The 24368-nt window shown below is 44.1% G+C and overlaps 4 protein-coding genes across 4 annotated transcripts in view; 2 read left to right on the top strand and 2 right to left on the bottom strand.

The window, feature by feature from the left end:
• The window catches only part of slc4a2b (solute carrier family 4 member 2b), a 35043-nt gene extending 32142 nt beyond the window's left edge, over positions 1 to 2901 (bottom strand). Inside the window, exon 1 of the mRNA XM_068582242.1 lies at positions 2837 to 2901. The gene's annotated coding sequence lies outside the window, so the exon portion shown is untranslated. The remainder of the gene's footprint in view (positions 1 to 2836) is intronic.
• Positions 2902 to 4809: 1908 nt separating this feature from the next.
• si:ch73-173p19.1 (uncharacterized) lies at positions 4810 to 11893 on the top strand. The gene is made up of 17 exons (XM_068581895.1): positions 4810 to 5005; positions 6062 to 6168; positions 6296 to 6429; positions 6606 to 6766; positions 6923 to 7081; positions 7183 to 7633; positions 7826 to 7927; positions 8067 to 8157; positions 8885 to 9099; positions 9208 to 9450; positions 9567 to 9665; positions 9756 to 9949; positions 10064 to 10238; positions 10324 to 10480; positions 10580 to 10733; positions 11141 to 11252; positions 11372 to 11893. The coding sequence occupies exons 1-17, from the start codon at positions 4985 to 4987 to the stop codon at positions 11545 to 11547; spliced, it is 2751 nt and encodes a 916-aa protein (XP_068437996.1). The 5' UTR covers positions 4810 to 4984; the 3' UTR covers positions 11548 to 11893.
• A 1247-nt stretch (positions 11894 to 13140) lies between these two features.
• Positions 13141 to 19701, bottom strand: abcf2b (ATP-binding cassette, sub-family F (GCN20), member 2b). The gene is made up of 16 exons (XM_068581509.1): positions 19606 to 19701; positions 18739 to 18896; positions 17729 to 17873; positions 17306 to 17524; positions 16865 to 17047; positions 16574 to 16745; positions 16235 to 16330; positions 16044 to 16146; positions 15394 to 15489; positions 15072 to 15191; positions 14847 to 14936; positions 14645 to 14755; positions 14497 to 14559; positions 14142 to 14270; positions 13844 to 14047; positions 13141 to 13748 (listed from the first exon to the last, which is right to left on the bottom strand). Exons 3-16 carry the CDS (start codon positions 17862 to 17864, stop codon positions 13629 to 13631), a joined length of 1842 nt encoding a protein of 613 aa, XP_068437610.1. The 5' UTR covers positions 17865 to 17873; positions 18739 to 18896; positions 19606 to 19701; the 3' UTR covers positions 13141 to 13628.
• On the top strand, positions 19137 to 23955 carry chpf2 (chondroitin polymerizing factor 2). Its single transcript, XM_068581508.1, has 4 exons — positions 19137 to 20436; positions 20845 to 21409; positions 21561 to 21743; positions 22157 to 23955. Exons 1-4 carry the CDS (start codon positions 20165 to 20167, stop codon positions 23429 to 23431), a joined length of 2295 nt encoding a protein of 764 aa, XP_068437609.1. The 5' UTR covers positions 19137 to 20164; the 3' UTR covers positions 23432 to 23955.
• Positions 23956 to 24368: the final 413 nt, after the last annotated feature.

Genomic DNA, 24368 nt, shown 5'->3' with positions numbered 1-24368 from the left:
CTTTTTTTCTGAAAACAGCTGCCTGCTGTGGCTGAAACTGATGAAAGTTGTGGGCTAAACCAAAACCATACAGCTGTAGGACATAAAACCAAAGCAATGAGCTGAATGATGCTAAAAAGGCTCTGTAGAGAACTGCCGAGTCAGGTAATTGTTTGTGGAAGAAAAGGAAAACTGGGAGATGCTCACGATGGACAGGTCAGTCAAGACCAAACTAGGAATATGCTTTTTTTTGCTTTCGAGTTCAGTGTAAACGTAGAGACATCCAGAAGTGTTAGGGTGTGGTTGGTTCTTGTCATGACCTCAGACGGGGGCTGCGCAGGTTGCACAAAAGATAAAAACCACATTCTCACAGAAACACGGTAATTGTGGAGCTTTGACCCGGTGCACTTGTAATAAGTGCATTTACTCTCATGAGACTTGGGCTACTCCGGGAACAAAATATCTCCCGTGCTCCCAGACTCAAAACATCATACAAAAGGTCAAATACAAAATCAGCAATTATCCTTTTCTGGCAAACAACGCAATGTGATTATGTTTGTGTCACAAACAACATGACCATAAAAACTCGGACTGAGAAAAGGCACGAGAACTCAAAGTCACACATACATGGGAAAGCATGACAACAGCGAGGTGGCCTGACTATGTCTTATGCAGTTGAGAGCATAATTAGATGCGCCAAAGACACCACAAACTCCAGGCAGCTTACTGGAGTTTAAAGTGGGAGGACGGTGGGCCACACGATGCACGCCCCGAGGTGTACTGCCAAAGCGCTGAATAGTAATCAAATGCAACTTAGTGGGCTCCAGCCGAGCATCAGCCAAGCAAGCAAACTGAATTAAATATGATTTCTAATAGTAAACAGACCTAAAACAACAGTGTTTAGGTTAGGTTGAGACTGATTTTAAAGGCCGGGTGTGTTTAACAGAACTCTGGGTCTGTTTATCTGCAGACGGGAAGGTAAAATAAACATGACAACCCAAATGGCCATGACAAAAAAAGGGGGAAAAAAAGAAGCTTATCATCAGCCTCTTTTCCTTTCTAGTCTTCTGCATGACCAAGCAATTCCCAACAAGAATGCAGAGACACTCTGCTCAACTGTTTGTGCCTTGACTTTGTGTTTTTCTCCCGGCAAACAAACCATTGTTGTCACGAATCAGTTCACAATACGTCTGTTTGACACATTGCGCTGAGGCGAAGGACAACAAATAAGACCCGAAACTGTGATCGTGCAGATAAGACGGATCTGTCTGACATTTTAAAGCGCAGAATTACGCGACTAAAAAGGAGCCGAACCACTCTGGAATTTGAGTGTGAATCGAACAAGGTCAGATTTACTCAGACAAACATTTTAGACCGTATGGGTCCTTGAAGAGTTAAACTTTTGGAAGACAAAAACATTGTAGTGCTTTGATTTACCTCGGTTTAATAATCTCTGGAGAAAGACAATACTTTTATCCTGCCTGTCTCGACTACATCAAAATGGAATATAGCCTCAAATAACCTGCAGTGCACATGGTGATGATATTGGTGAGTCAGCAGAAGAGACACATCCTTCCTCCATGCTGCCAGAGGGCATGTCCTGAGATCCAATAGCCAAGTGACAGAAACAATTCAGGGACCGTGGTTCCCAAACTAAGGTGCAGGGACCCTGAAGAGGGTTTCAAATGGGTCCATGACTCACACATCTTCATTATCGTAATAAAAAGGAACCACATTGAATTTTCTCTGTTTCTGTAGTACAAATCAAACTTCCCAAACTGCTTTACGCACCCTAAATACATATCACAATGTCGACATTGACCTCAGATACACTTCTCTATATGTTGTATTTGAACAACAGTCGTTTGTGTTCCTGTCCATCCCGTACATTATGGTCATACAGCTGCTTCAATAATCCTGCTCACCTGAATCTAGAGCAAACTCAATCGTTTTTAACTTGTCACAACAGGAAAAGCACAGTTCCAGTCATCATTTTAATACAGGAAATGAATGATATTAGTTTCCCTTGTGATTGACAAGTCAAAATGTCTGCTGTCACAAAATACTGAATATTTGCTGGTTACAGTTTCACAAATTAGATGAGTCGCCTGTTTTATATAGTTTTAAAATGTAGCACTTCTAAACTAAGCGCTTTAATGAAAACTTATTTGGGCCTCTGTTAATTGTTTTAGTCATTAGTAAGTGGACATTTGATGCATAATGCTCATTTATGATTAGTGTGCTCCACTTTCATCCTAAACCTATGAAATGAAGGTCAATGGGATGAAACAGAGAATCCACGTTGATTTCATCTCGTGCTGAAACAACTTACAAATGTGATAATTGCCGTTCCTGCTTCCCGCTGTCAGTCTTTAGTTATTTAAAGGACACAAACATAAAAGGTATAGACGAGTGGACTCGTCCACGTGACCCATCACATTTCTACACCGTAGCTACAGGAGGAGAGACCGTTAGCTCGCTAGGATGCGAGACGCCTCCAACGTGACCGTGGACGTTATCGTTTAGTATCCAGCGGTCTGTGAGGAAGCGTACACCACGACAAAGTTGACTTCCGGAACACTTGTAGGACTTTCTCCCTTTTGATATCCGATTAACAACCCGAAGAACAAAGCGAAGTCATCCAGCAGCAGAAGCAGCGAACACTTTCGTGTGTGTTTGGCAGTTGGTGGCTGTCAATGCCGCCTCTCTTCACAGGAAGACAAGTCAACAGTTGAAGCCAGTTCATCAAAGCCTTCAAAAAATAGCTCAAAGGAAAGCACGCGTTTTTTAAGTTTTTTTTTCTACAAATCCTTCTGGAGGCTTACAGACACGCACACATTCTGGCATATTTACTCACCTCAAACTCTCTCTGAGTGACTTGCTCAACCGGCATCAAGTCGTGAAAGAATATGAACGCTTTCACTTCCGGTAGATATTTCAGATTAAACCCTGACGACAATGAGCGTTCGCGAAGGCGTACAATTATAACGACAAAAACATAATATATTCGATAAATAGCTTATAATAATGGTCGTCTTTAGGCAATATTACATTACAGCATAATACAGTTATTTGTTTATTTTAAAACGCAATTTCACGCTTTTATTTTGAAGGCTCCGCTAATCCAATTCCGGTTGTACTTTTGTAATTTTGGGCATTTTGTCGCCGTTTTCTCCGAAGAAGTTGTTGCGCCTGCGTGAATCATGCTTCATTCTGATGAACGCCTGGGGGAGGGCGTCGTTTACCGTTATGATGCCCAGTACGTCCAACATTAACAGGAACATATGACATATGAATTAAAGCTGCAAGCACCGAAGCAGCTTTCACCTTTGTGCACGTCGGTGCTACTGGCGAGATGCCGGTGTTACACCCCAACTGGTGTTCAAACCGACTGCTTTCCCGACGCGTGCGTGCGCTGTGTTCACTTAACAGCTGCAGCAGTTGTCTGTCTCGGTCACCAGATTCGTCACACATTCACAAACATATTGTTGGAGATGTTTAAGCCACATCTCATATCCAATGCGGTGATTCAAATGTTATTAATGAGCATGACATCACAAAAAGAAATACATTTAATACAATATATGTATGGGAAGATCATTATAATGTATTCATATGCAACTTGTGTTTGTTTGAACACAAGTCATTTAGTGATTCACACATTAAGTCACATGTCACATTTTTAGGCAGGAGCTGGTTATGTAATAAAGGTCTGAAGACCGAGAGAGGTGTGAACAATAATTAAGGTGAGAGGTCAGCTCTCCTGCTGAGTCCGTAAATGTATCAAGACACATCAAACCTAAACATAATAACATTTTATTTTTCTCTCCTTAACTAATTCATCCTCCAAATCAATTACATAAAAAAAAAATCCCCCAAATATATCAAAATTCAGCAGAAGTGACTGGTGCAGCATGCAAACAACATACATTTATATATATATATATATATATATATATATATATATATATATATATATATATATATATATATATATATATATATATATATATATATATACATATATATATATATATATATATATATATATATATATATATATATATATATATATATATATATATATATATATATATATATATATATTTCTTTTGGCAGAAATATGAATGCTCCAGGATGAATGAATATGATTTGCAAACAGTCCACCTATTCCTGTATCCACTGTGTGGCGTCAGAAAACCTAAGCATTACGTTGCTCTATATCAGTTGTTCTCAACCTTTTTTCAGTGATGTACCCCTTGTAAAGTTTACCTGTGCCTAACCAGCACAAAGCATTATTAGTTGAAAAAAAAAAGCTGAAATACACATTGGATGTCGCTTTAACATATATTTTAATCTCTCACGTACCCCATGGGGTGCCTTCAGTACCCCATTTAAGGAACCACTCCGAAATAGTAACATTATACATGCGTCAACATGTGCAAAGGTCACACAGCAATATAAATAGAGTATGAGGGACCCCTACTGGTGGCTTGCTGCTACTGAATGTATGGTTTCACCTGCAAAATATAATAATTATAATGCAGATTCTTCCTTTTGCTCTTAATTTATTTATATTTGGTTTAATTTTTGCAATAATCAAGTCACGTTTCATAAATTATACTTTTATTATAACATCAACCTCGTCTATCTGTTCTGCAGCCAAAATAAAATCCATAGAAACCACAGACATGTTGAGTCATAGGTGATAACATTTTTTTTTGTTAGGGTGGCGGTTGGGGGTTGGGTATGTCAATCACTGAGTGGTTGGCTTGATTTGTGCACCGCTGCATCAGTGGGAGAAACCCCGTCCCCCTCGGCTCTGCGCAGCGTCGATAGGCTGCTTTCTTGTTGATATTCTGTCACTCTCCTCGTCAAAGGGCTCGTGAGCAGTGTTGCTAGTATAGCGAGCGTCGCTGCGCACCCGAACCAGGAAGTCAACAAAGTTGCGATTTAATACCAGCGTCACTTTGATATTCAGTCCACAAAACGGTGAACCGACGGGATGAGTTCTGCTGCCCCTCCGGTGAGCTGCACGTTACCGAGCTGCGTTTGACGTGACGCTGCACACAAGATAGCTAGCTTCGTTAGCTAGCTAGCTGTTAGCCGCCGTCCTAACGTCGTTTGTTGACACGCAGACAAAACAACTAAACTGCTACGTGAGCTGCGTGTGAGATGGTCGTCTGTTGGCGTGTTTAAAACCCCCGACTTTACTGTAGATTCATGCATTGACCCTGACAGGGGCTAACTAACGAGTAAACACTTTGCTGACAGATGTTGATTCAGAATGGAGCTTAAGGGCGAATCTGCAGCTCGGATTAAATGAAAGACAAATATAGTTAAGTAAACATGTTGTAGTTTGTCCACGTTTAAACACAATATTGGTAGATAAAATGCACACGAGTTGAAGGTTAAAGACAATAATGAAGCCCTCTCACCTGTACCTATTAAAAGCCCACGTAAAGTTATTGTATTATCTATTAATCATTGTAATATTACTTTAATAACAGCTAAATGCAACTGGCAAATTGCATATAAATAGATGGATGGTGTCCTTCATTCATCCCGCACCTAAAGGCAAAACCTAAGTAAATAAAAGTAGGAACTGAAATAGACAGATGACACCATAATCATCTTTAACTCCATAAGTAAAGTCATATTATAGTGCTCCTGTGCACCATTCATAAGTACTGGAAAGTGTTGCATGGTGGAAAGTAGGGTTGAGGATTGTCCTTGGTTATATTAAAAAAATAGAATGAACTGGTTAATTCATTGATTTATTTATTGGCATCCCCTCAAATGTCACATGGTGATCAAATGATGCAATAATAGAACCAGAATAAAGACCATAAGCAAAGTAAAAACAAGTCAAAAATGTGTGTGTTTTCTTTTTATACATCTTAAACAAGAGTTAAGAGTTCAACAATAAAATGCTCTGAAGGACATCAGCAGCCAGACAAACTTTACCCCAGTACCCATTGGTTGTGCATAATTTATTAGCGAAGACAAACAACAATAAAGGTCAATCTTGTTTTTAGGACATGCTTTTTTAAAAATAAGTTTTGATTTGCTTGTTTTGCAGACGATTGGGGAGTTATTCCTCATCCTCAGTGAGATGGGCTTCTCAGAGGAACAGATCCAGGCGGCTGTACAGGCAGGACATTTTTCTGTGTCGGATGCAGCCGAGTGGTGAGTTTTCATTGTAAATCTTAAACGGTTAACATTCATTAAAATGCCCATATAATTTCCATTCAGTGTCTAAAATACCACACTGTTCAGTAGGTTCATTCTATATCCCTCTCTCCTTTGTGGACAGGCTCTTGCAGGGTCAGTATCCACGGCACAAGTTGGTCAAGCAGTCATCACAGCCGGCTGAGACAGCGATTTCTGCTTTCAACCTACCCAAAGAGGCCGCAGGCACTTCAGATAAATCACCCTCTGACAGCAGAGGTATAGAACCAAGCAGTTTGCTTCTAGAAACGGAGTCATAAAGAAGTTTAACTAACCATTGTAATATCTTTCTCTGTAATTCTGTCATTGCCGATTTTAATAAGACTAAAAGAAATGAATGGTTAAGGATGCAAAATTAACTGTTTGTTTTTTTATTAAAAAAAAATCTTAAACAGCATCCCCTTCATTGATGCTGAGACCATCACAGTCGGGCAACCTGTCCCCAGACCCACTACCAGTCGAGTCCCGCATCAAACAGGACAAGAGCGACTTTGAAGAGCAGCAGAGACACCGCGTTGCACAGGAGGCTAGAACAGAGAGAAGACAAAAGAAACAGGTCAGCAGTGCCGACAAAGAACAACTTCTGGTGCCGAACGGTGCCGACTCAGCCGGACTGGCAACTTGACTTTTAATGAAATGTTCTAAGTGTACGATTTGTGAATCTGAGAACTGACATCTTGCTGTGTGTGTGTGTGTGCTTTCTGTCTGCCAGGAGCGTGAGACTGTGTTGAAGCGGATCGCTGAGGATCGGAGTCGTTTGCAGCAGAAGAACCAGACCAGCGCTGCCACAGAGACGGCTCCTTCCAGCAGTCAAGGGCAGAAGCTTGGAGGAAAGATTGTGACCAATGTGGATAACAACTGCGTCCTAATGGTGAGGCTATGAATATGTTTTTCATTTGTATGCACGTATGATGTGAAAGCAGTGAAATTGCAGTTGTTTAAACCTCGTGCTTTTGTTTTTTTGTGTTTCAGATTCGGCTCCCATCCGGCGAGTCCATGCGTGAGCGCTTCCCAGCCGACGCTCCTCTGCGCAGCGTCGTGGAGCACATCGCCGGGCGCCACCCCTCCCTGCCCGCCTTTTCTCTCCTCCAGGGTTTCCCACGGAAGCGCTTTGGGGAGGCGGAGCTCGCTTGTTCGCTGCACTCTCTCGGCCTCACCCCCAACGCCGCACTGTGTATTCAGACCACTCCTCCCGAGACCCCTCAGGACCCACCGAGTCCTGCCCACCCCCCACCGGTGGAACACAGCGAGCCCTCTCCTTGTGATGTGTGTCCGCAGCCACAGATGCCGGTGCCCGAGAGGGCGGGAGGACCGGACCTGGTTCTACCGCCTCCGCTACCCAACCAGCTGTGGGAAGAGGCTGTTAATTACGCAGGGATTCCTGGAGTCGGTCCTTCTCTGACTGGGCCGTCTCACTTCTGGGGTAAAAAAAAAAAAACCTCCTTATATATTAATGCACATTTTTGTTTGGCGTTAACTTCTCCCATAACATTTTTATGTACATAGGCTGTTACAGGTCATTCCAAGCTGTGAAAATGCTCTCAACTGTGGATCACAGAGTGTTGAAACTGTTTTTGAAATAGCTGTTGGGTCATTATATGACGCTTTTCCACAGGCCGAGGCAACAAGATGGTTTCTGCCAATGCTGAGGAGGCTGTGGGCATAGAAGTGGACGAGGAGCAAGGAGAAGAGGAAGAGCCACCTTACATGCTTAACGGTACTGCTTCCTGTCTCTGTGGTTGTTGCGGACACCCTTTTACTGGATATGTATCAGCTGGTTTGGATGTTAGGGACTTCTTCGTTGGGATATCTTAAGGGACTACAATCATTACTTTTGTTTGTTTGTTTCCTCACAGGAATGCCGCGGCTGCCTTTCTTTCCAGACAATAGGATTCGTGTAGAATTTGAGCCGAGGCACCACTGGCCAGAGCAAGGCAATCGACTAAGGTGGGTGTCTAGACGGAACGGCGCCAACGTAAGAACTGGAAACTGCTGTATTACTGCTGTATTATAGATATTTTTGTGCAGCTGGTTAGAATGAATCATTCTGAAGGTGCCCCTGTTTCCATTACAGTTTGTTGTTAGGCTCCGTTGTATTTTAATTGGAGCCAAAATCTATTAATTGATTGACAGAAAATCAATCTGTAACTTTTTTTGGATAGTTAATGAATTGTTGGTCATTTGTTAAATAAAACTGCAAAAAATTTGCTTGTTATTACTTCTCAAATATGAGGGTTCTCTGCTTTTGTCAAATTTCTGTCGTTTTAAATTGAATATCTTTTAGATTTTTTGATCGTTGGTTGGACAACCTTATATACTTGCATGTTGACTATTGTGACATCAAACTGTGATCGAGAAAGCTGCAAATGAAGTGATTTCAAAAGTGAACATTAGTTGCAGCACTACTTGTATTGCTAACCCAGTTAAAGTATCAACAGTAACCTGTTTTGTTTAGATAATCTATAAGTTATTTTGTCAACAGGGTAGATTTACTGAGCTTAAGTGTTCTTACAGCAATGGCCTGTCAGACGGAGAAAGAAAAGAAAATGCAGTCTTTTAAGTAAAATTTCCTGTGGTTGCACAGACTGAACGTTGCTACACGTTAGATTGAATAGAGGATGTTGATTAGAACACAGCATTGGTTTAAAAGACAGTTGTGTTTGTGGGTTTTCAGGGAGGCTGCACAGGAGAACCCAGCAGAGCCGGAGGACGCTGGAGGTCGGGAGGCTGCAGGTCTGGCTGCAGTGGAGCGTCTTCAAAGAGCTGCACAGCAAGAAGACCCCCGTGCCTCCCAGGGACAACCGTCACCCCCTAAAAAACCCTACAGGGCCCCCAGCGTGCCGTCCCTATGTGCCTTGGCAACCCGCGCAACTGTCCACCTCATGACCGGTGAGACAGAATATTCACGCTCAGATTTTCTCTCCCATGAAAACGCGTCTCATTGCTTTTGTTTACTCACCGTCTTCCTTCTTGGCCCCTGCGTCTCTACACCCTCAGCTCCCAGCATGCAGTACAGCAGCAGTCTGGCATGCCTCACCCCGGAGCTCGCGGAGCTGCTGCTCAACCACATGTCCCGGGAGAGGCTCCTGCGTCCACGCACCCTGGAGCTCTTCTTCGGCTGCCCGTTGCAGAAGTTTGTCCTAAACTGCTACCCTTACTCCACCAATGAGCTGCTGCGGCAGCTGCGGGCCTTCACAGCCCTGAAGCACCTGAGTCTGGTCAACTCGCCTCTCATCACTGGTGTGGACTTTTAATTTCAGGATGGAGTTTTGGAGCTTTTCAGTTATCAATCTTGCCATTTTATCTGTGTGCTGTTTTTAAAAAAAATTGTAATCTCCTAAACGTGTTTTGTCCAGACTCTGGGCTGTCGATCGTTTCCAGCCTGGTCAAACTCCAGTACCTCAATCTGGCCTCCTGTAGCAAACTGACCGACTCATGTCTGCAGCACATCACAGGTGAGGCTTTCTGTGCCGAATGGGTTTTGCTTTGATGGTTATTGGCAAGTATCAACACATTTTCCTTTCCTTTTCCTCTGTGTCTACAAGGTTTAAAGAGCCTGTGTTTCCTGTCCCTGGACCACACCAAAGTCACGGACGCTGGGATGGTATTATATCTCCGGTCGGCTCCGTCCTGTCTCTCTCAGCTCAGCCTGAACCAAACGGCTGTGTCTGAAGCCACACTGGTAGTCCTGCCCACCTGTGTGCCACAACTGAGGCTCCTCAGCATCAAGCAGACAAAGGTACATCTTTGGCGTGTGAATCGCGGCGTCATGACAGTCAGTTTATCTTTTTTTTTTTTTTTTACGGTCTTCTCGTGACGTTTCTTTTTGTCTCGGTGGGTCTCGTTCTGCCAGGTCACCGACGTGTCGGCGCTGGCGGAGCTGTCCAGCCTGCAGACTCTCAACCTGGATGGGACAGGCGTGACCGAAGGCCCCCTGGAGCGTCTGGCCACTCACCCGGGCCTGACGTCCCTCAGTTTGGCTGGAATCCCCGTAGCGGATGGCGATCATGCCCTGCAGATCATCTCAGGTACGTAAACGACAAGAAACATGAGACAATGAGCAGACGGACGAGGGTCTGTGGTGAACCGGACTCTTTGTACTTTTCTTTGCAGGTTTAAAGTTGACTCAGCTGACCCTCCCTGGACGCCACTTGGTGACAGACAGCGGGTTGTCGTACCTCTCGAGACTGTCTCTGCTCTTAGAACTGGACCTGACGGACTACACGCAAGTCACGGACCAGGGAGTCAGCCAGCTCTCCAGCATGAACAGGTCATTCCCCACACTTCGCCTCACACGCTGGTCGTCGGCTGTTTCCGTGCGATGCCGACATGGGATGTTGACGAGGGTGTGGCGTGTGCGTTTGTGTAGGTTGAAGAAGCTGTCACTCAGCAACACACAGGTGACGGACGCAGGGTTGCCCTCGCTGCGCGGCCTGCAGGAGCTGCAGGAGCTCTGTTTGGACCGAACGGCGGTCACCAGCCGAGGAGTGGCCGAACTCATCACCTGTCTGCCGCACCTCCAGGTGATCTTCAGCGTAGCTCTTGTGATAATGACCTTCGATTAACTGATGCCACGTTTTGACACTGGTTTAATGTTTATTTAAACCCTGCGACCACACAATGCTCATTCCTTTAGGGTTCCCTTAGCCTAAGATTGTGATAAGCCAGACTTCAATGTGGGGCTCAGAAAAGAAGAAAGTTGTGTAAAAAACCTTTAGTCAATATTTGTCATGCAATATATTGTATTTTTTATTTATAAAGCTGACTTTTCTTCCCAGTATTTGCTAATTTGGAGAGCTGCAAACAAGTTAATTAGTATTTGGTCTCAATAAATATCTCAGTGAATATTGAAAAATGTCTGAAATGATCTTGTTTTAATATGCATGATATATTTTGCTGATGATGTTCTGTTCCCGTGTTGTTTTTTTAGGTATTGGGGTTAGCCAGCACTCAGGTGGGGGACACAGTCGTGAGGAGAGGTCTGATCCGCTGCAATCAGCTCGTGAAGCTAAATCTCAGCCGCACACGGATCACCGACCACGGTGAGGTGGAACTCTGAAATCACCCTTTCTTCATTTGACTCCCATCTTTGACTCCAATCTTTTCTCACACAATCTCTGTGCATCGCTCTACAATTTATTATTATTATTTTTTTCCTCAGGCCTAAAGTTCTTGAAAAACATGCACCTGGCTCAGGTGAACCTGGACGGCACCGGCGTGAGCCTGATGGGCATCGCCAGCTTGCTCTCCTTCACCAACATCAGCAGCATTCGGGCCAGCAGCACTCGCAGCGTTCCCCCCGACGAGGTCTCGGATGAGGAGTGGGAAGCCCAGTGAGCATCGACGCCTTCGGCCGGTCCACGCGTACTGTACATCGCAGCGGTCGCCCCTTTTATCCCCGCCAACATGCGGCCAATCTGGATAACGGAAACACTCCCGTTTGCACTGTTTTCAACCGCAGCTCGTGCCACTAACTAATCTGTCAATCACACGCGATAACGAGTTGAAACCTTAAATGAGAGCCTGGTGTTTAGAAACTTGGCCATTAATAACTTTTACATAATAGAAATCAATCTGCATTTCTTGCATACACTGCAGCCCTTTTTGTTTCTGGAAAAAAACGCCACCTGACAAACGTTAAAGCTTGATGCGCAGCCTTGGAACTATCTGCGTTTCTCCTCGTTGGCACTTTTTGTTATATATATATATATATATATATATATATATATATATATATATATATATATATATATATATATATATATATATATATATATATATATATATATATATAAACAAAACATATACCACAGCATGTATTTTCAGACTCTCGACTATTCACCTGATATGCTTTAAAAATTAAAACCTAAATAACAAATTGTCAATTCAACTAAACCTTTTTTTTTTTTAAGTCAATCTTCCGGTAAAGATTGTCATTTTGGTTTTAAAACTAACATTTCATCTCTAGCTGTATTCACATGTGGGATTTATTAGAATACATTTCAAAATGGGATGTTTAATAGAATTAGCTCTAATATTTCTTGCGTGAATAATTGGCACTGTTAATTGTACAGTACATGCTGAAAACACTAGACGCCAATTGTGAAAGCTGATTTAAAAAGTAGTATTATAGAGTGTTGTTGCCATCATCACATGCTCAGTTTCTCATTTTAATGTTTTATTTCATCATGAAAGTGAGAACTTTAACCATCCTGCTCGATTCTTAGATCGATTTTTGCATACCTGGTCGAAGGAGGCATCGATTTTTATATTTGTTTTAAATTCTGGTTATTTCAATTAGTGAAAACAAATGTTTTGTAAGGTGGTGCGTTAAATCAGGTTTCCTGTCTGAAGGGAAGTTGATCAGTGATAATGTATGTTTTAGAAAACTGAAGTATTTGGTAATGTGAAAGAGACCATGAAAAGCTTAATTATAATTTAATGAGAAACTGGAGATATTCATCCTGGTAGCAGTTTGACCAGACTTCTGACAAAAACACAGCTTTACTGTAAGAACTCATAACTTGTGATGTCACATGTATGGATGTTAAATGCAAATCACCAGTCAGTTAAAACTTTTTTTTGTATGTGCATTGGGTTCAGTTGATATTATATAAATGGTGGTTGCATTCCCATTTAGCATTAGTTATGCCAAGAAATGCCACTATCTTCTTCAGCAGCCATTTTCAGTTTCCCGGAGAACTGGGTGAGCAGCAGTGTACAGTATAGACTGATGATGTAGGATCTATGCAGCCATGGGGCTCACGAGCCAGAATCCAAAGCAACTTCTTTTACTCGCATCAAGTTTTGTCCTCTTGTTTACAGAGATGTAAAATAGTTTATTTTCCCTAAAGGCTTTTGATTTTTGGATACGAGTACTGTATTCGGGAAGTGCAAGATGAATAATAAAAGTCTTCGGAATCTAAAACATGCTGTTTTTATGTTCTGTTTATTCAGACAAACCTTTATTGCATTACATTGTTAAATAAGGAACCGTTTAAGAACTGCTCTTTTACACGGAAAACAAAAGTCAACTTTCAAATATCATAAAATATGACCTAAAAGCTGCTGCATACATGTTGGGATAAAACAGAACATTGGGGGGGAAAAAATAAAAAACTTTTCTATGAAGACAGCACAATGGAATGCGTCCAAAATGCACTCAGCCAATCAGAGTGCAGTCTGAGGTAAGAGGGGGCGGGAGATGGGAGGAGCATTGGATCGAGTGGCATCGTCGAACCGAGATGGAAATGCAGTACAACATGTACAAGAGACGTGTCCGATAAGATGCATAAGAGAGTATCAGTTCTAGTAATGATGACATTTCCTGCAATGTAAACCCTGCTCGTCGTCTCGGGAGCTTCAAGGTCAAATCCATGATACAAGATAAAGGAGTGGCTCAGAATGTGGTCATTTATTTAGATGTCATGCGCTTTGGCCTTCTCGAGCTTGGCCTTTAAGTGCTCTTTGTATGCCAGGATGTCCCTATTCCACTTTGTGATGGTTTGATTCTCACACACCCAGATCTCCTGCGCCACCTGGAGAAAGAGAGACAACAATTACACTGAAGTCCTGCGTCAGTTTCAGAAAGCAAAATGTTGAATTAATTAAAAATCAAGTGGTAAATATTTACCTGTTGAATTAGCCTGAAGTCGTGGCTAACTAGCATAGTGCCGCCTTCAAACTCATTGATGGCCTCCGCCAACGCGTCAATGGTCTCGATGTCCAAGTGATTGGTCGGCTCATCAAGGAACAACATGTGAGGGTTCTGCCAGGCCAGCCAGGCAAAACACACCCGGCACTTTTGACCATCGGATAAGTTCCGGATTGGACTGACCTGGAAGAAATGTCAAGTTAGAGACCGGCGCAAACAAAAAAAGAATTTTGTAATTTCCTGCGTCATATCATCTAGAAGAGTATCCCAATCCTACCTGCTGTTTTCCCGTCAGCCCGTAGCGACCGATGATCTTCCTCATATCCTCTTTTTCTTTGATATCAGGGTAACACTTCATCATGTACTCCAAAGGAGAGAGGTCCAGTTCCAGCGTCTCGGTCAGATGCTGGAACATGAGCAGAGACACAGACGACATTTAGTTTTACAGAAAATAGACATGCACTGAATCAGATGCAGCCTTTGAAGATCACTGCAATGTTCTCTGGTTGTTAATATCTAGATCAAATGAAAAACACTCTTTAGACAACATCCCATGTCATATTGTGCACCGTGTATAGAAACTTAGAAAAAAAAATATTTCCTTTGTATGTACAAATTAAATTCCCTTTTACCTGGTGATATCTGCCAATCTTGACGTGAGAATTTTTGCGGATCATGCCATCAGTAGGTAGGAGCTATGAAAAGAAAAAGAAGAAAGAACTTTAATACGATGACACCTGCTAGTTGTTGCAGGACTGTGGAGGGAACATTGGTGCCTACCTCTCCCATCAGCAGCTTCAGCAGTGTGGACTTCCCTGCTCCATTGGGCCCGACCAGAGCCACTCGTGTGTCCAAGTCAATACCAAACTCCAGGTTTTTATATATGTGCGGCTGTAGGGAACATTAACAGAGTGAGACTGAGAAATGTTTCCCACGTCAGTGAACAAAGCTCCGGCCGTGCTGTAATACCAACTGCACTCACCGTGTCGTCGCTGTACCTGAAGCTCACATTCTGAACCATGATAACAGGAGGAGGAATCTTTCCACAGGGGTGAAAGGAAAATGACACAGTCTGTGGCAGACAGAGGAAGGAATTAGTACCATGACATACAAGTTCTTTCAAAACGTGTGTTACTGGGACAGAATTCTGAAAAACACGGCCTAATATTAACATTTCTAAACCATCCTAACCACATCATTACATTACCTTGTCACTCGTGACTTTTTCAGTCAAGCCTGAGGCCACCATCTTCTGCAGTGTCTTCTCTTTGCTCTGTGCCTGTCGTGCGAGTTTCGCAGAGCCGTGACCGAACCTGGCAATGTAATTCTAGAGGCGTGGATTGAAGTGGGGAGGGTGGATGTAAAAAGAACAATTAGCACAAGTGTTGATGTGACTACTGACAAAACGAATGAGCGTTTAACACGTAAACTGCAGTAAAAATAAATTTAAAAAAAAGTCCACACTACTGGAACAACTTTTCTACTCACTGTCAGTGAAAAAATATTCCACCACATGACATCTCATTTACCTTCATGTGTGTGATCTGGTCTTGTTCCCAGTTGAAACGCTTCATTTGGTTCTCCTCCAGCTCCTCTCTGGTCTTCATAAACTGGTCATAGTTACCCTAAAAAGGAAAAATAGATTTGCATAATCATTCAAAAAGGCTTGCACACAGACACATACTTAGTAAATGCCTAAAGCAGGATCCTCCTTTTTGCTTTAGTGTGATGAGGTCACATATAGCCAAGCTTATTTAGGATTATTTTTAAGACGTCCCAAGGGATGCAGAGGCTGTTTTTTCCTTTACGGCACTTTGTGCATGCGACCTGAGATGTCCAGACAGTCGGTAAAATATTGGGCTATAATGTAAATGAATGTCAGTCAGATCAATTGTACAAACATAATGTGACTTGTCAACGACATTAAATGACCGACAAAGAAGTCAACTTGATTTGGAAAAGAACAACTTGCTAAAAATCTGATTGGTGTAAAAGTGACGTGAAGGAAGGTAAAACATTTACATTTATTGAATCTGCTATGGAGGAAATGTTGAACTTGTAAGAACAATTGTGTTCTTGATTAAGCAATAAACGGCTCCCTGCTGGTTGACAGAAATTGCCACAACAGTCTCCATTTTACTTAAAGGCATCTTCAGCGGTTTTGGCAAAGTGTGCTTACCGTGTAGTATTTCAGTTTTTTCAAATTCAGGTGGATGATGTTGGTGCACACACCATTCAAGAAGTCTTGAGAATGTGAGATGAGAACCAGAATTCGCTTGAACCTGACAACGAGAAGCAGGATTAGCACCACGTTTCAACCGTAACTGACTTGCATTATAAATTAAGGAAGTAGGGAGGGGATGAACTTACTGACTGAGCTCCTCCTCCAGCCACACACAAGCATCCAGATCCAAGTGGTTAGTGGGCTCATCCAGTAGCAGCATGAAGGGCTTGATGAACAGGGCTCTGGACAAATAAAGGACAGTCGTTACAATTTAATTTACAGGAATTTAGTTGAACTTGGGCATGGGTTTGTAGATAGAAGTTTTAGTTAGGGGGCAAGGCTATGTTACATAGTTGGCCTTTTAATTTCAGACAATCTACAAACCGTAAAAACAAAAAAGAAGATGCAGTATAGTGGCATAGTATCTCAGAAACAGAAGGATATATCACATGCCACTGAATGGTGTAAAAGCATTGTATTTTTACCTGGCCAGCGCAACACGCATCCTCCATCCTCCACTGAAGTCCTTGAGTTTCTTGTTCTGCATAGCAGAAGTGAAACCCAAACCATGGAGAATACGAGCAGCTCGCACCTCTGCCTTGGCTGCATCCAGCTCCTCCAGACGCTCATACAGCTCCATCAGCTTCTCACACTCAGCTATACCCGGGTGAAAGAAAGGCATTTACTCTCAATTTCAAGCAACGTAGCCACAATACAATTATGTAAAAAAAAATAAAAAAATCCCATCATTGCTTGGTATATCACATTTAACTTACAGTCCTCATGGGCAAGTCTCTCCGCCTCCTTCTCCAGCATAATCCTCTGTTCATCCACCTCCATGACACATTCCAGAGCAGTCTTTTCGCTGGGGGACATCTCCCGGGTCAAGTGGTAAATATCTATGTGCTCTGGAATGGGAATCTCACGATGCCCGATGGCAGACAACAGCATGGATTTTCCTAGATGATATTGATGGAGAAAATTAATTTTGCTCAACGTAATATGCAACTTCAAAAATCCATCCTGTGCAACATTTATCCCACCAGTACTTGGGGAACTGCTGTATGTATCTGCAAATTTACAATAATAGTGAAATATTTGTTTTAGATAGTCAAAGTTCCAAAACGGTCGTCAAAATTTTTTTTTTTAAAAATCAGGTATTGGGAAATTTAAAAGGATACCGATTAGTAAAAACATGTGCCAGGGATTTTTCATACCTGTGCCATTAAGGCCAATGAGACCATAGCGTCTGCCAGAGTTGAGCTCCAGGCTTGTGTCTGAGAGCAGCTCTTGACCATGGAAGGTGAGCGCAAGGCTGCTTATGTGGACATCAGTGCTGTTGGGGTGGGAGGCCAGAACACCGGTCACTGCCCGTGCCTCCGTCTTTGCCAGTTCAAATTCATCCAGCTCCTTTGTCAAATGGTTAATAGCAACACCTATAAAAAAAAATTGTGGTCAGCATTTTGCTTACATTTAAACTAGACGTGGAACAATTTTGAAAGAATGGCAAGGTAAAGTGTAGCGTATTAACAAGGACATTTTAAATCAAGACATTTATAGGACATCATAGGAATGATGAAAGTCGGAGTAAATCATAACCAAGCCTATACCCTTCACTAAAAGATCAGTGCTCCTCTCACCATTGCTCTGCGCCCCATTAAGCTGGATCTCTGGTTGTTCACCCTCCTCGCCCTCATCAGTTTTCTTGGTACGCTGGCGAGATTTGGCAGCCTCCTTCTTTTTCGCTGCCTTCTTCTTGGCTAAGTCGGATGGCATTGTGAAAGGCTATTCAACAGAAGAAAAAGGGGGGTGGGGGTGAGGCAAAAAAAATAATAATAGATAAACACTTATTCTCTAATATGATGTAATAGTATGTTTATCATACCCAGAGTTTTTTTTGAGGGGGAATACTTCCATAATATCTGACTGGTTTAAAGAAGTTACATCAATCTGGGTGAATGTGGCTAACGGTATTAGCTTACAGAGAGGGCCGTTAGGAGAAACCGGCGTCATAAAATGTGCCGGTAACTGAACTCAGGGTGTGACGTTAACTTCAACCACAGCTGACTTTTAAGGAAGGACGAACATTAACGCGGTTTCTGGCAACGTTATAGCCTCCGAAGCGATGATGTTGGTGACAATGCCGCCGACCGGCATTTTGATTCCTCCTAGTCCCACCTGCACGTTGGGTCCCTCACGTTACATGAGGGTATGCCCGATAGCCAAACTGTTAGAAGCTAGCTAACAGTACCGGATGCCGCTTAACATTAACGATCGATTTGCTACTTTGGAGTGGATTACTAATCAACAATAGCATACACACAGTTGCCTTCGCTCCATTAAACAGGATGTCATATCATGTAAAAGGAGAACAATCTTAACATCTGTGATAATCTAGCCGCCGACTGAGTTAGCTCTAGCTAACAACGGTAGCTCGCTGAATACAGATGACGGGCCTGAGCGGCTAACGTTACGCAAGGCCCCAAACTAGCCACGACAGCCTCTGAAAGCCGCTAAAACGGCGGTTAATGTTCTTTTGTCCAGCCCGTTTTGTATTTTTAACATAAAACGGTGTATATGTGCCGTTTGACTTGTTGTTGTCAAACCCGGTAAATATAAATATATATAGATATAGATATATATATCTTACCTTGATACTGTATTACTGGTCTCCGGGAGCACACCAATGTCTCGTGTCCAATTTTGCCGGGTGGATGTAGGCGCACGCGAAAGCCAAACCACCAGACAAACCATATATGGTCGAAAGGGGGCGGTGACCAGGCATGTACCCGCCCCTTTCTCGTGAGACTGCAGTAAAATGTCTTTTTTACTATTTATATTAATCACAGATGTAATTTATAAATAGGTAATAATGCATTTATTGAGTGTTAATAACCAAACAGATGATTAATTATTACCTTTATCATGTTATAATACACCTGACAATAAAACTGTGATGTAACCATAGTGATAACGTGCATGACGTCACACGGAGTTATATATCGACACCTATCATACGTTCGTACACATCGCGGTTATATGACAGGTTCTTCCTGTATTCTATTTGAAGCCGTCCGTATCGCATAAACACACACGTCTCCCTATAGGTGATGCTGCAGCAGCAATAGGCTCAGTCCAGTGATGATGATGATGATGATGATGAGCGTAAAACCGCCCTGAGAGTAACGTTATTCCCCTGCGAGAGTGTGTGCGTGTATGTGTGTGTGTGGCACTCTTTTTTTTTTGAGGAAGTCAAGAAACTGAAGAAAATGGACGACGTATGGCTGCAGAGGACGGATTTTTACCCGTATCAACGGTGAAGAAATGGGACATATTCCTTCGAGGAGTGAGGAAACGGATCGAGGAGACGCATATCTGCACTAAAACAACGATGCTAGCGCGCTAGCTCTGCTCTTTGATGTTTGGTCCTCCGACTCATAACGTAACCAAAAATCAGGCTCAGAGATCAAAACTTTTGAATGCTCTTGTTTTTTTGTATTAGACTAAAAATACTCACGTGAACTAAAACGGTCAACTTTACGAGGTGACGTTCAGGGTCTTGCTACATTAGTTAGCTGACCTTAAAGCTAGCCCCCCACCCCCCAAAAAATAGTTCGGCTAATTTAACGTAACGTTCACTCAACGGTCAATTAATAACCAGAGTTTGTGTGACAATGACGTGGTTCGTTACACCGCAATACACGTGAATAGTGTGAAACTATTTGCAATTATTTTTGTTTTTGCGAAGCAACACGTTTTCCAATTTGGGCATCTTCAAATATGAGGTCAAAGATAAAAACAAAGTGTCTTATGTTTGCAAAATTGGACGAGGTAACGTTTCTCCAAAAATCTTAGGTTTAATAGGTGGATTATGCACGTTATAACGACTATGTATGGGACTGAAGACTATGTCATTATGTGACTTTAGAGGCATTTTCCACTTCGTGTTAATAGACCGGTTTCCCTAAACATTAGTTTCTCTCTTGGCTAAAATGTGCTGAGCTGTGCCAGAAGAGTTGAGGTGGTTCATTCTTCCCCGAGCGGCCTCATCAAAGTGTGGCTCATAACTACTAGATATGCGTCTTTCCCCTTTTTTGGCCGTGTTCAGGCCTGCTTTGCCCCTTATCCTCGGGCTGTCTCTGGGTTGTAGTCTGAGCCTTTTGATGGTGTCCTGGACACAAGGGGATGCCGAGGACTCCTGTGCAGATGAGCTGGGCAATGGGAGGCTTTTCATGGGCCGAGGTGATGCCCAGAGGGACTCGAAGGATGGAGCTGGAGATGAAGACTTCCAGCCGCGCGTCGTGCCCTATCACAAGGACCCAAACAAGCCACACAAGAAAGTCCTCAGGTGAGTGGGGAAGTCGGGGCTTTTGTCTTGTTTTCCAGAGGCTGAATGAAGTCAAAACACCACAATAATGTGCAATGTTCCTCGTCATCAAAGGTAGATGGTATACAGAATGTTGTGAATAGTTTGAGTCAGTGGAATAGAATGGCTTTTTGCAATAACATGCAATAACATAGCTACATGCAGCTTTTTTCAAGGATTTACATAATCTGCCATGCAATAATCTAAATGCACTGAGCCAGATACATAGTTTAGTAGGCAGATAGATTAGGGATTACATCAGTCAAATATATCTTATCTTATTTTAAATCTGACAGGTTTGATATTCTATCCTCGCCTGATGAAATCCATATTTCAGTGCTTTAACGTCCTTTATTCATTTGCTCTTTCCATTCGTCTTCACTTCTCCAGAACTCGTTATATTCACACTGAACTGGGCATCAGGGAGCGACTGCTGGTGGGCGTCCTGACCTCCCGGGCCACCCTCAACACGCTGGCCGTGGCGGTGAATCGCACAGTCGCCCACCGCTTCCATCGCACCTTCTTCTTCACGGGCCTGCGCAGCCCCAAGGTGCCTCACGGCATGACTGTGGTGGCCCACGGCGACGACCGTCCCGTGTGGCTGATGTACGAGACGGTCCGCCACCTCCATCAGCACTACGGCTCCGACTACGACTGGTTCCTCTTAGCCCAGGATGACACTTACATGCAAGCAGATCGCCTGTCGGAGCTGGTGGGCCACCTCAGTGCCGGTCAGGACCTTTACATGGGCCGGGCAGAGGAGTTCATTGGTGGAGAAGAGAAGGCCCGCTACTGCCACGGCGGCTACGGCTACCTGCTGTCCCGCAGTCTGCTGGCCCGCCTGCAGCCCCACCTCGACACCTGTCGTAATGACATCCTCAGCGTGAGACCTGACGAGTGGCTGGGCCGCTGCATTATTGATTACCTGGGTCTCAGCTGTGTGGAGGTGCACCAGGTAAAGAAAGACACCAACTAATTAATGCATGGACAGCAACAGAAACGTGCGTGGGATTTATTAAAGACAAGAGCAGTTTGATGAAACAGTTTGATTACTGGGATATCAATATTAACATTTATTTTCTTCTTAATGTGTGTGTCGCTCACAGGAGATGACCTATCGGTACTTTGAGCTCGGAAAAAACGCAGATCCAGAGCGTGAAGATGGCGTCCAGTTTAAAAATGCCTTCACAGTCCATCCTATATCGGAGCCAAATCTCATGTACCGCCTGCACAAACGATTCAGCCAGATTGAGCTGGAATGGACTTACCTACAGATACAACAGCTGCAGGTTCGTGATACTAAACGCCGCTTTCTCTCATTTAAAACTCTTTCTCTGATGGGACTGTACCAGTGATGAGTTCTGTGTTGTTTGCTCTCCTCTCCACCACACTTACATCTGGAGCCAAGGCAGAAATTCCTGAGTTATACAATATTTAAACATGACAGAAAGCCAAGACAAGGGATCGGGTGTTTTGCTGGGATATAAAGTGGTACATTTCGTCCTGTGAATACTCATACCTAAGAAACCTTATCATGTTATTAAAGTAGCAGCTAATAATAGTTAATTAGCTCCTAGTTTTTGACATAACGTTAAATGTACTTTACACCACAAAGGCAAATGTTTCCACACAAGACAGTGACTTCCTTTTTAGTTTTTTTTTTTTTTTACGTGACAGATTTCTTTGCGCGTTACCCCCTCAGGTGCAGATCAACAACCTGAGTGACCTGACACCAGAGGGTAAAGCTGGAGTCACGTGGCCCATCGGAATCAACCCTCCCTTCAAACCGGGAACCCGTTTTGAGGTCATAAACTGGGAGTACTTCACGGAGGAGCACATATACTCGTGCATCGACAGCTCCCCCAAGTGCGAGATGAGGGGGGCCGACCGCGCGGACGTGAACGCGGTGCTGGAGATAGCGGTGGAGCGGCTGAACGAGCGCTACCAGCCCCAGCTGCGTTTCCGCAAGCGCCGTCTGCTGAACGGTTACAGGCGCTTTGATCCCACGCGGGGCATGGAGTACGTGCTGGACCTCGCGCTGGAGGTCTACACCCAGAAAGGCCACAGTCAAGTCATCGCCAAACGGGTCAACTTGTTGCGACCTCTCAGCGCCGTCGAGATCATCCCCATGCCCTATGTGACGGAGGCGACGCGGGTGCAGGTCATCTTGCCCGTCACCGCCCAGGATCAGGACTACGTGGGCAACTTCCTGGACATGTACGTGATGAACACCTTGGACACCCACGACAACGTCTTGCTCACGTTCCTGTTCATCTACGATCCCTTCGATGCGCAGCGGGTCAGCCAGACGGACGTGTTCGCCGGCATCAAGGCCATGATTGGCGAGGTGGAGAAGCGCTACGGAGAAGTGAAGATCCCCTGGATCAGCGTGAAGACGGAGGTGCCCTCCCAGGTCAAGCTGATGGACATCATCTCGAAGAAGCACCCGGTGGACACGCTGTTTTTCCTGGCCGGCGTGTGGACGGAGGTCAACGCCGACTTCCTGAATCGCTGCCGAATGAACGCCATCAGCAACTGGCAGGTGTTCTTCCCCATCCACTTCCAAGAGTACAGCCCCGCCGTCATGTACCGCGACCAGCAGCCCTCCGCGGCCTCCTCCTCTTTCGCGTCCGAGTCGCTGCGAGACGGACACTTCGACCGCCACGTCTTCGACGAGGCCTGTTTTTACAACGCGGACTACATGACCGCGCGGACCAAGATGGCCGCCGACATCTTGGACAACGAGGAGCTGCTGGAGAGCATGGACGTGTACGACATATTCGTCCGTTACTCGGGCCTGCACGTGTTCAGAGCCGTGGAGCCGGCGCTGATCCAGAAATACGTGCGGCGTACGTGCAACCCTCGGTTCAGCGAGGATATCTACCACCGCTGTGTCCTCAGCAACCTGGAGGGCCTGGGGTCGCGCTCGCATCTAGCCATGGCTCTTTTTGAACAAGAGCAGGCCAACAGCACCTGAACGCCTCACAAATACTGCCCCGCACTTACAAATACTCGCACGGAATAATGTGAATTGTAATATGGTACTTTTGCGATCCCCACACTGAAAGTCACACCCTCGTATTCGGCAGAAAGAAGTCAGGATCAGCTGGAATCGTCTTTCTCACGGACACTTTGAATGAGAAAATGTCTTCTTTTGCAGCTGAACATCATCGCTCAGTCCACACGAGTACGACACCTTGACCTGACTCATGAGTCTGTAACTTTGACTCATCTTGTCTCATCTCGTCTAGACTCACGATGAGTCACGGAGGCGTCTGAATGGGACTACTGTTACTTGTTTTCTTGCTATTCGTTGAGCAACAATATTTATACTTCAATTTCTTTTTTTTAAATATAGACGGGTTGTGTCTTGATATAGAAACTTGAGCCACAAAACTTTCTGAGTGAAGAGGTTTGAAATAATACTGGAAACAAACTGAAGCCGTTGGCTGCCTTTTATTCTTTTTTTTTTTTCTAAGAGGCATTAAAGAGTGATATTTCTGTTCAGAGTCGTTTCTTCATTGATACTTTCCATCAGACGAGACGATAAAATGTCGATGGGATCGGCCGGCGGCATGCTTAACCGTTATCCGCTCGGCTCGAGCTGAAGGAAAAAAAGGCCGACATGGCGGACGGCGTGCTCATGTCGTATGCAGAATATTATAACGTCGTCTGTCCGGCTTGCCTGACAGCTCTTTACTGCGGCGCCCCGGAGGCAGTGAACACTTTGTTCCACAGTGAGCTGCCCCGCCTCGTCTCACCGCATTGAGTCAGTAAATCCCCACCCCGGCCCGGGCCTCCCTGGGTTTTTGGCGAGTACTCTGAACACACATGGGGAGAGAAGTGAACCCAGTGGCCAGAGGGAGGGTCGGAGGGGCGGGGGGGGGCAACCGAGGCGAGGGTCCCTCAGCGCG

This window comes from Clinocottus analis, unplaced genomic scaffold, assembly GCF_023055335.1.
Source record: "Clinocottus analis isolate CAN_PGR_092001 unplaced genomic scaffold, fCliAna1.0.p SCAF_18, whole genome shotgun sequence".
NCBI lineage: Eukaryota > Metazoa > Chordata > Actinopteri > Perciformes > Cottidae > Clinocottus > Clinocottus analis.
This window is presented reverse-complemented; position numbering and strand designations above follow the sequence as displayed.

Coding starts and splice junctions, on each gene's coding strand:
- si:ch73-173p19.1 (XM_068581895.1), top strand. CDS start 4,985: ATGAGTTCTGCTGCCCCTCCG. Junction 9,100..9,207: donor AACTGTCCACCTCATGACCG/GTGAGACAGAAT, acceptor CTACACCCTCAG/CTCCCAGCATGCAGTACAGC. Junction 10,481..10,579: donor CAGCTCTCCAGCATGAACAG/GTCATTCCCCAC, acceptor GCGTTTGTGTAG/GTTGAAGAAGCTGTCACTCA.
- abcf2b (XM_068581509.1), bottom strand. CDS start 17,864: ATGCCATCCGACTTAGCCAAGAAGAAGGCAGCGAAAAAGAAGGAGGCT. Junction 14,937..15,071: donor AAAAAGTCACGAGTGACAAG/GTAATGTAATGA, acceptor TGTCTGCCACAG/ACTGTGTCATTTTCCTTTCA. Junction 14,560..14,644: donor TGAAGCTGCTGATGGGAGAG/GTAGGCACCAAT, acceptor TTCTTTTCATAG/CTCCTACCTACTGATGGCAT.
- chpf2 (XM_068581508.1), top strand. CDS start 20,165: ATGCGTCTTTCCCCTTTTTTGGCCGTGTTCAGGCCTGCTTTGCCCCTT. Junction 20,437..20,844: donor CCACACAAGAAAGTCCTCAG/GTGAGTGGGGAA, acceptor TCACTTCTCCAG/AACTCGTTATATTCACACTG. Junction 21,744..22,156: donor TACAGATACAACAGCTGCAG/GTTCGTGATACT, acceptor TTACCCCCTCAG/GTGCAGATCAACAACCTGAG.